Raw genomic sequence first — 10,750 nt, 5'->3', positions numbered from 1 at the left:
TATAAAAACTAATTAAACTTCGATATAACTTTATTCTACTTATAATCGCTTCTTGGAATTGTTTTAAAAAGGTCATGTACTCAAGTTGTTATCTAACATGTTTGATGCTGTTGGCTAATAATACATATTCAACATTTCCAATTAAAAAAGAATAATTAAGTAGGCCTGTGATGCTTTAGCCTAAATGCCAACACACAACGGGATTTCCCGCTAACGTGTCGGTATTTAAAACTCTCGCCTTACGTGGCACACAGAACTCCCGATTTAGAAACATTCAATATGGCCGCTACAAGACTGTAACAAGTAAACACGTATTAATATTTTTTCACGTAAGTAATCAGTAGCCCGTCCCTGAGTCGACCCAACTCTGATGGGTACCTAACTCACGTTAGGGAAAGTAAAGGCGGCTGGGCATAGTGCTGATCACACTATCCTTTCATTTGCCGAGGTCACAGAAACAAGTGAACTCTACTTCACTTTGCCCTATAGACCGTCAGGTTTGAAAGGGAAACTTTACTTTTTTACTTAATCGGAATATTAAACATTTAATGTACGTCTTTCAACAGTAAAAAATGTAATATACATTGAATGAAAAGCGGGGCTGTATGTCGTTTAAGAAACATCATTATTAATTTAAGAGTATAAATAATTAAAATAATTCAAAATTAACAAGATAATTTGCGAGACATGTGTTATTTCATGCATTTGGTTGTATGTTCTTTTTACTTTCTCGTATATACGAAGTATAATAGAGAAAGTCTTGTAATCGTGCAAAAAAAAAAAAATCGAGATTTTTACAAATCTCGACGTTTTACACCTCACTGATATGGAAAAACATAATTTTGCAATCTTGTCTGAGTGTCTGTCTGTCTGTCTGTGTGTCCGTGTGTAAACACGATAACTTGAATACCGTTACAGCTAGGTTGATGAAATTTCATATATCAAAATCGTAGATCCGTATCAACTTTTGAGCGATTTCCGATAACCGGAAGGGGTACTTTTCCTACTTTAAATTTTTCAAAAGCATATAACTTGAGTACTATTTCAGATAGATAAATGAAATTTCACATGTAAGTAAAAGATCTAATTCTCTACCTTCTGTTAAATTTTTGAGTAATTTCCGTTGACCGGAAGTAGTAATTTATGCTACTTCCGATTTCTCAAAAAACGAATGTAAATTTTTAAAGGTCTAATAATATTGCGCACTATTATGCACTTTTTTATTTGTCGTTCACTTGGTGTGCAATTAATTTGTCTACGAGATTTTATTCTATTTTTAAAACTTTAAGTATTTAAAATGGATTGAAAATCATGTCTATAGCCCGAGTTCCCATCCCCTGTTATTTTATATTAGAATATTCGAGAGAGTTTAGGGGAGATCACTCCCGGTTTATTTTTTTTAGTAATCTATAATAACCTGAGATTATTTATAAGTGTGAAATGTCTAGACACACCAAACAAGATTGATTACACCTTTGACGTGTTTAGATTTACCATAAAATATTTATTATTTACTAATGTCGTAAACGCGAGTTATTTCAAATGTCAAAGTCCAGATCGTGATGAAATAACATACGACATAGGCCTACTTAAGCTGCAATTACGTCGAATATGTGGTTATGGTCTTCGTCATATGTAAAATGACACGTAAGATGCATATGTTTACACTTAAAAGACTGCCAATAAAAGAAATAAAAACCTGCCTATATCCGTCATTACAGAGATCTAGTATGTTCACGTGATCTACACTAAACAACTGTTGCTTGTTAAACGTCTGCAGATGTCCAAATATGGGCGGACATTGACAAGTAACGTCTGCAGATGTCAATAAATATGGACAGACATCCGATAATTTTTTTCAAGTTGTTTATGGTTAATCTTCCTCGATAACAGAAAATGTTTAATAAAACAATGAAGAACGGGTGTCGGTGTACACTGTGTCTGTGTAGATGTGTTTCTACAGGTGTCTATGTCTACATGTCTCCATGTCTACAGGTGTCCATGTCTACAAGTGTCCATGTCTACAGGTGTCCATGTCTACAGGTGTCCATGTCTACATGTGTCCATGTCTACAGGTGTCAATGTCTACATGTGTCAATGTCTAGAATTGTCCACGTCTAGAGCCTACAGTAAAAAAAAAACGTGTCTGGTATATAACTCAGGTTAATTCTTGTTGACGTCCACTTATAATTTCCTTACACATTGGACGGCGTGGTCGAGTCGGTAAAGCTTATGATTGCTAAACCGAAAAGTCTCTCTTCTAGTAGAGACAACTCCAAAATCAAACAACTGCTGCCTTGTAGTTTGTTCTTGGTTGGACAAAGGCTATGGAAGCAAACCCAAAAAGAAAAGCAGGCTGAAATCGGAGTCAATGGCCTCAATGGCGTATAACCAGTTGACACTTATCCTAAATTGTGATGGAGGCGTGGTCGAGTCGGCAAAGCTCAGGGTTGATAAATTAGAAAAAATCTCGAGTTCAAACCATCTGGCAGATAAGGCTCGATCCATTCCAATACTAAAAATTAAGAACGAAGAAGAAGAAGACTTCCTTACACAACTGGTGTGTGCGTTGTTGAGGATATAATTTCTACTAGTTGAACTTTATTAGGTAGTTATTAAGGGCTTTGTTCATTTTGTCGATAATTATTTACATTTAAATAATTATTTAAGAGTTTAGCCACGATATTTTAAGTAGTTTCATTCAAGCAAGTAATTTCTCTGTATTAAATTTCCAGTAAGTCAATGGATCACCTCCAATGATTGCAGAAGTTTCAATTAATTAACCTTGCATCGCTAGGTTTGATAATCGGTACTTTGGTTAATACAATTACTATTTCTATTTTCACAAATGGAAACTTATAATTTTTTAACAAAAGACGACGATATTAAATGTATCGGTATTTAGTCAAAACAATTCCCGAGGATTCGAAGTCGATACTCATATAATATCGATAAAGTAGTTAATATATTTTCCCGCCATTAGTAGGATGTGCAAAATTTACATAAATAAAAAACACTTTGTTTTAATTAACGTTCTATTAAAAAAAACTTAAATTCAAGTTTATATATCAGTAATAAAATGTTTTGAAAGTTGCTTACATATAATTCTTTTTTGTTTTTACACTCATTACTCAGTAGGCGATGCGTAGTATCAGAAACGATGTTAGTTTATAAAAGAAAACGCCGATACCTTCTGAAGGTAAGGCTTGCCAAATTGACAAACGTGCAGAAATTATTCTTTTAATTTTCAAGTTAATTAGAAGTAAATGCAATATGATGATATATATAATTACTATAAATGCATATTAAAATACTTAATAATCGAATTACAACAAAGACAGAATACATGTATTTACATAGCCTACTATTTACGTTATTAGAAATGTTTTTAATATCATACACGGAATAAAATATTGAATATAAGGACATTGAAGTTTTACGAATCAGAAAATTGTTCTTAATAAGAAAAATATTTTGGAAATAATCAGCTATTGTATCTTTTTTTAAAGTGTTAATTATGTATGTTTTATACTCACAAACGCGATTTAGTTTATACTTCCGGTAACTTATTTAGATTAAAATATTTCAGAATGAGGTGATCCATATCCATAGACATTTAATTTTGTCATTTAAATTATGTTAATGCCATGATTATAATTTGGCGGATTTATTGTACTGTAAGCTCCACATTTGAATGTAAACTTTATAGGATGTAAAATTAAATTGGAGGAACCTCAAAAGCATTTGCTCAACAGAATAATACGATTACCACGGGGAGTGAACAACAGACAGACTAGACGTGACAAAACTAGCCTGTAGGCTGACCAGTGACCAAGTTTGTTAGTGCCGTGGGGGGGGGGGGGCGATAATTTGTTAGTTGCCAATGTTGGGCCCATTGTCCCATAGGAACTTATATGGCAAGGTGACATAGATATAAAGACAGGCCAGTCACAGATTCGTTTGTCGGGCCAGTAAAGCATATTGCTGCTAAACTGAGTAGTTCCGAATTCAAACACCCGTGAACATGAGGCTCTATGTAATCTGTCGTTTGACCTAATTCTTTTTATCGTCGTCATGGTGATAATGGCTGTCGAAAACGACGAATCCGAATGTTTCATTGTCATTTCAGTAATATATACTTATAAGCGTTATTTCTGCGTATTATTCAACAATACTGCTCTCGTTTTAATAATTGACGAAAATTGCTTGATGCAATCCTACCATTTGTACATTTTAAGTATAATCGTTGAGAATATCGAGCTGAATCATATACATTAGGCAAAACTTTAATTACAGTATTTAATATTCTTGTAAAAATGCTCAAAATTATTCTGAACTATAGAAAATTATAAATTACGTCCTACTAAATTATTTTCATTAATTAAAAAGTAATATACAGTTTAAAAAACCTTCCAAAAAATAACTTTATCGAGATAACAGCTAACTAAGCCCATCCATTTTGCCGTGTGTATTTGAATGGGAATAAATCTAGTAAACGACACATTTCTACTGTACATTGAATCGCGTCACAACAACACTCCTTTAAAATTACCCCACCGTATCTGTCATATCGTCGTAGCCATTTAAAATTCAAGGAATTTTTTTTCACACATCATTTTCTAGGCTATCGATTAATTTTGATAATTGAAATTCGTATCAAATTCAAGGTAAATACATTTCGTCTTAATCATTTAAATAATCTTGGACAAAATTTTTTTAAACCGTTGGCGTTAGGCCTAATGGGGACAGTAAACAATCAAGGGGAGACAACTATAGAGTCAATCAATTAGGCCCGCAACTGCCTTAGGTTATAGAAGCAAATCCAAATTGATTTTAAAAATTATCATTAGAAGAGATATATTTTAACAATATTATTAAATTTTCTTAAAACATCGAACTTTTTCCAAAATCTTGCCAGAACTCTGTCAACATAGAGTATTTTGATCAATTCCTATTACAATTTATTAAAACCGTTTTCTAAAACGCGAAATAATGGCTAAAACTCGTTTTCTAACATTGTTTTTTTTAGAATGCAAAAAAGTGACGTCACACCATCTGAAACCCCACCCCCTCCCCCTCATCACACACCGTCACAAAATTGCGGACCCCCTTCCCTCTCGCTTACGAGTGTGAAGTCATTTTTGGACGACCCCACATCAATTTTTTTTTAAAGTCAAAATTGTCAAATTAAAAAACACAGAGTTTGTACATTTATTGCATAAATACAAAAATATAATACAGAATAATTAACAGTGTATCAGTTTTACCATGAGACAAATGCCTTTTTTTAAAAAAAATACAATACAAATAAACAAGTCGTGTTTTTTAAATATTCATTTTTTTTCATTTGCTAAAACAAAAATACAATACAAAAAAATAAATCGTGTTTTCTTAATGTTTTGGTGTGTTTCGGTTGTTATAATAAAATACGCTCAACTGGAGGTAAACAAGCAACGGAGAATAAAATACGCTAAAATCAACTAAAATGGAGTTTTACCGAATTCTAGATCTAGATCTAGATCTAGTAGCCTAGATCTAATTAATTACTAATTTCAATCTTGCCTTTTGTTTAAATATGGAGAGAATTATGATTAAATTGGTAGCAGTTTAAACTTTTACTACTACACTAGCCAAAACACTAAAACAAAAATGCCAGAAATTAAGCTAACATACAAAAACAAACCCTACATTACTAATACTAGACTGAATCTAGATCTATAATCTAGATCTAAATCTATATAGAATCTATTTATATAGATCTAGATCTAGGCCCTATTTAGTATTTATTGTGTTGTAAAAAAAGGTGTAAAAACTATCACTGTAACTGTGTAACACCATCAGCATAAAAATTTATATTAATGTTCTTTTATTTCAGGTCTTTAAATATTAAATAATGGTCCCTGTTCTATAACTAGTAACAGCCGAAAGCTAATTAGGCATTAAAGTAATTTAAAATTGCTAGGAAACTAAAAACTATTCAGTAATATCTTAGAGCAAAAAACCTTGTGTAAATTATTGTAAATAGCTAGATCTAGTAACCTGTAGAGTAATCAATGATAAGTGAATAGCTAGATCTAGTAACCTGTAGACTAATCAATTATAAAATGAAAGTTAAAACTCCTAAAATAATCAGGGCCTATTTTCATTCAGTTGCTAAGTCGATGCAATTGTTAAGAGATGAATTAACATAATTACAATTAACATATTTCTCTAATTAACTTTCCATGCAGGCCTATAACTTTTACGGACATTTCCAGGTAGATCTAGATACAAACATTTCTCCCCTGTGTTGCAAACATTTGACATCTTCAGGTTACATCACAATTATAAGAAACATGTTGTGTTCTTCTTTAATTGTTCATGATTCATCATAAATGTTGTCATTCTTTAGTTCTATGCTAATGACAGTTCCATCATAAATGTTGTGGTTCTCTAGTTCTATGCTAATGACAGTTCCATCATAAATGTTGTCATTCTGTAGTTCTATGCTAATGACAGTTCCATCATAAATATTGTCATTCTGTAGTTCTATGCTAATGACAGTTCCATCATAAATGTTGTCATTCTGTAGTTCTATGCTAATAACAGTTCCACCATAAATGTTGCCATTCTGTAGTTCTATGCTAATGACAGTTCCATCATAAATATTGTCATTCTGTAATTCTATGCTAATGACAGTTCCATCATAAATGTTGTCATTCTGTAGTTCTATGCTAATGACAGTTCCAACATAAATGTTGTCATTCTGTAGTTCTATGCTAATGACAGTTCCATCATAAATGTTGTCATTCTGTAGTTCTATGCTAATGACAGTTCCATCATAAATGTTGTCATTCTGTAGTTCTATGCTAATGACAGTTCCACCATAAATGTTGTCATTCTGTAGTTCTATGCTAATGACAGTTACATAATAAATGCTGTCATACTTTAGTTCTATGCTAATGACAGTTCCATCATAAATGTTGTCATTCTGTAGTTCTATGCTAATGACAGTTCCATCATAAATATTGTCATTCTGTAGTTCTATGCTAATGACAGTTCCATCATAAATGTTGTCATTCTGTAGTTCTATGCTAATGACAGTTCCACCATAAATGTTGCCATTCTGTAGTTCTATGCTAATGACAGTTCCATCATAAATATTGTCATTCTGTAGTTCTATGCTAATGACAGTTCCATCATTAATGTTGTCATTCTGTAGTTCTATGCTAATGACAGTTTCATCAAAAATGTTGTCATTCTGTAGCTCTATGCTAATGACAGTTCCAACATAAATGTTGTCATTCTGTAGTTCTATGCTAATTACAGTTCCATCATAAACGTTGTCATTCTGTAGTTCTATGTTAATGACAGTTCCACCATAAATGTTGTCATTCTGTAGTTCTATGTTAATGACAGTTCCACCATAATTGTTGTCATTCTGTAGTTCTATGCTAATGACAGTTCCATCATAAATGTTGTCATTCTGTGGTTCTATGCTAATGACAGTTACATCATAAATGCTGTCATTCTTTAGTTCTATGCTAATGACAGTTCCATCATAAATGTTGTCATTCTTTAGTTCTATGCTAATGACAGTTCCATCATAAATGTTGTCATTCTGTAGTTCTATGCTAATGACAGTTCCATCATAAATGTTGTCATTCTGTAGTTCTATGCTAATGACAGTTCCATCAAAAATGTTGTCATTCTGTAGTTCTATTCTAATGACAGTTCCATCGTAAATGTCATTCTGTAGCTCTATGCTAATGACAGTTCCAACATAAATGTTGTCATTCTGTAGTTCTATGCTAATGACAGTTCCACCATAAATGTTGCCATTCTGTAGTTCTATGCTAATGACAGTTCCATCATAAATATTGTCATTCTGTAGTTCTATGCTAATGACAGTTCCATCATTAATGTTGTCATTCTGTAGTTCTATGCTAATGACAGTTTCATCAAAAATGTTGTCATTCTGTAGCTCTATGCTAATGACAGTTCCAACATAAATGTTGTCATTCTGTAGTTCTATGCTAATTACAGTTCCATCATAAACGTTGTCATTCTGTAGTTCTATGTTAATGACAGTTCCACCATAAATGTTGTCATTCTGTAGTTCTATGTTAATGACAGTTCCACCATAATTGTTGTCATTCTGTAGTTCTATGCTAATGACAGTTCCATCATAAATGTTGTCATTCTGTGGTTCTATGCTAATGACAGTTACATCATAAATGCTGTCATTCTTTAGTTCTATGCTAATGACAGTTCCATCATAAATGTTGTCATTCTTTAGTTCTATGCTAATGACAGTTCCATCATAAATGTTGTCATTCTGTAGTTCTATGCTAATGACAGTTCCATCATAAATGTTGTCATTCTGTAGTTCTATGCTAATGACAGTTCCATCAAAAATGTTGTCATTCTGTAGTTCTATTCTAATGACAGTTCCATCGTAAATGTCATTCTGTAGCTCTATGCTAATGACAGTTCCAACATAAATGTTGTCATTCTGTAGTTCTATGCTAATGACAGTTCCATCATAAACGTTGTCATTCTGTAGTTCTATGCTAATGACAGTTCCATCATAAATGTTGTCATTCTGTAGTTCTATGCTTATGACAGTTCCATCATAAATGTTGTCATTCTGTAGTTCTATGCTAATGACAGTTCCATCATAAATATTGTCATTCTGTAGTTCTATGCTAATGACAGTTCCATCATAAATGGTGTCATTCTGTAGTTCTATGGCAATGACAGTTCCATCATAAATGTCATTCTGTAGTTCTATGCTAATGACAGTTCCACCATAATTTTATTTCTCTCTCCAGAGCCTGAAGGATCTTCCATAGTGGTGTGTGCTGTATGGTGTTAAAGTCAAGTGGGGAGTTCAAAGGACAGTTCCATTATATGTTGTATGTTGGTTTAAGGATGTATTTAACCATAATCTTCTAAATCTGACCCTCATGCTGTATTCTGTTTTCCACATCATTGACCAGTGGCTATTTAACCATTATTTTTTAAATCTGACCAGCATGTAGGATTGTGTTTCTCTTGAATGGCCAATGGCTGTCTTTTCTTTATTTTATTGAAATAAATTGCTATTTTATTGATTAAGATTTTCAGTTAGGGTTTGTATCTCTAAAAATTATATTTTCTTTAAATTGTGTAGTTTTGATTCTTAAAAACCATAACAAACCATAAGCCATTTAATCTGATCACCATAATTTCTTTACAGATATAGGTAACTCATCAACAACTATAAGAGGTCTAGATGACCACAACAGTATGGCCAGTGGAGAGGATAGTCTAGATGACCACAACAGTATGGCCAGTGGAGAGGATAGTCTAAATGACCACAACAGTGGAGAGGACATCTCAACATATTTTACAGGTAATGTCCATTTGTTTGCCTTTTATATAGAAAATGCATGCATCAAATACAAAATGTTATCAATGAGGCTAGTGAAAGTTTCTGCACTGATGAAGTCCTTGTGTTCCTTTAATTGCATGATGGTGATGGTTGAGATGGTTGTGACAGTTGGATGTTGTAGATAGTTTTCATGTTTTATGTTTGTCAAAGTTTAACTGCTAATGAAATGTTTACAGTAATATTGTTTTGTTTACCTGTACAGGTACACATGAAGTACAAGAATGTCTTGAAGGTCAAGGTGAGGTAGATCTACACACACACCTGGCAAACTGTGAGAAAAATCCTGGCCATAAAAACTTTGTACCTGTAAATAAGTTAAGTCTTGAACATTTTCCTTCTGGTTACCATGACAACGACCTGTATGACCTCACAAACGTCCTGGCTGAACTAACTGTCAGGATAGCCGTTAAGTTGACCAGTCCAGACAGACCAGAGTTTGTACCAGGCACTAAAGATCCATATCCTTGCTACAACACCAGGGGACAGAACTCACTGAGGACAGGGACTGGGAGGGTGATGGATGTGACCAAGTACACAGGGGCTACAGGGCATGGATTTGGAGGGTGAGGCGGGTGTTCAAGTGCACAGAGAGAATGAAGTGGCTAACCTACAGAACTTGTCCATGTCCTGAATGTGACCACTCGGACACACCCAGCAAAGTGTAGTGGAAGGTTGATGTGGTGACAGCCAGACATGTGGTTTTTGATGAGAGTGAGGCGAGACAGTCCAGCTGTAGGTTGTGGTTTGATGATGATAAAAGTCCAGTGGTCAACATTTATGGGTGGATGGTGGATGGGTCATACACTGCGGCAGACTGGTGTTGGTTGTCTTGTGCGACACATGACGTAGATGTAGCTGTTAAACTGGAGGAGATGGTGAGGCGGTTTTATGATCTATGTAATGAAGTAAGTGACAAATACACGAGTCGTAGAGATGTGGACAAGCTGACCATTATAGTGTCACATCCTCATGGCTGTTCTAAGCAGGTCTCTGTAGGTCACTGGGTGGACAGGCAAAAGGTGGGGTCTATAAACACCAGGTACACGTACACAACGTCCACCTGTCCAGGTAGCAGTGGGGCTCTGGTCTACACACTGGGGGGTGACTCGTCCAACCATCCCCACAGTGGAGCTAACTCTGGTGGATTAAATTATAGTGGGCTGTGGTTTTACTGAGACTTGTAGTTGTCTGCTCTTGTATAGAATGTAAACAAACATGGCGCCTGTTGGATGTCTGTCTTTTCTAGAATGTAACGAAACATGGCGCCTGTTGGATGTCTGTCTTTTCTAGAATGTAAACAAACATGGCGTCTGTTGCATGTCTGTCTTTTCTAGA

At 34.2% G+C, this 10,750-nt stretch overlaps 1 protein-coding gene across 1 annotated transcript; it reads left to right on the top strand.

Moving 5' to 3' along the window:
- The first annotated feature begins 267 nt into the window (after positions 1 to 267).
- LOC131930452 (uncharacterized) lies at positions 268 to 10,197 on the top strand. Its single transcript, XM_059286944.1, has 4 exons — positions 268 to 329; positions 8,814 to 8,878; positions 9,221 to 9,376; positions 9,618 to 10,197. Exons 2-4 carry the CDS (start codon positions 8,848 to 8,850, stop codon positions 9,980 to 9,982), a joined length of 552 nt encoding a protein of 183 aa, XP_059142927.1. The 5' UTR covers positions 268 to 329; positions 8,814 to 8,847; the 3' UTR covers positions 9,983 to 10,197.
- The last annotated feature ends 553 nt before the right edge of the window (positions 10,198 to 10,750 follow it).

Source organism: Physella acuta, unplaced genomic scaffold, assembly GCF_028476545.2.
Source record: "Physella acuta isolate Inbredline_101_S28 unplaced genomic scaffold, ASM2847654v3 ptg001778l, whole genome shotgun sequence".
Classification (NCBI taxonomy): domain Eukaryota; kingdom Metazoa; phylum Mollusca; class Gastropoda; family Physidae; genus Physella; species Physella acuta.
The sequence above is the reverse complement of the archived record's forward strand: the minus strand, read 5'-3'. Positions and strand labels throughout refer to the sequence as shown.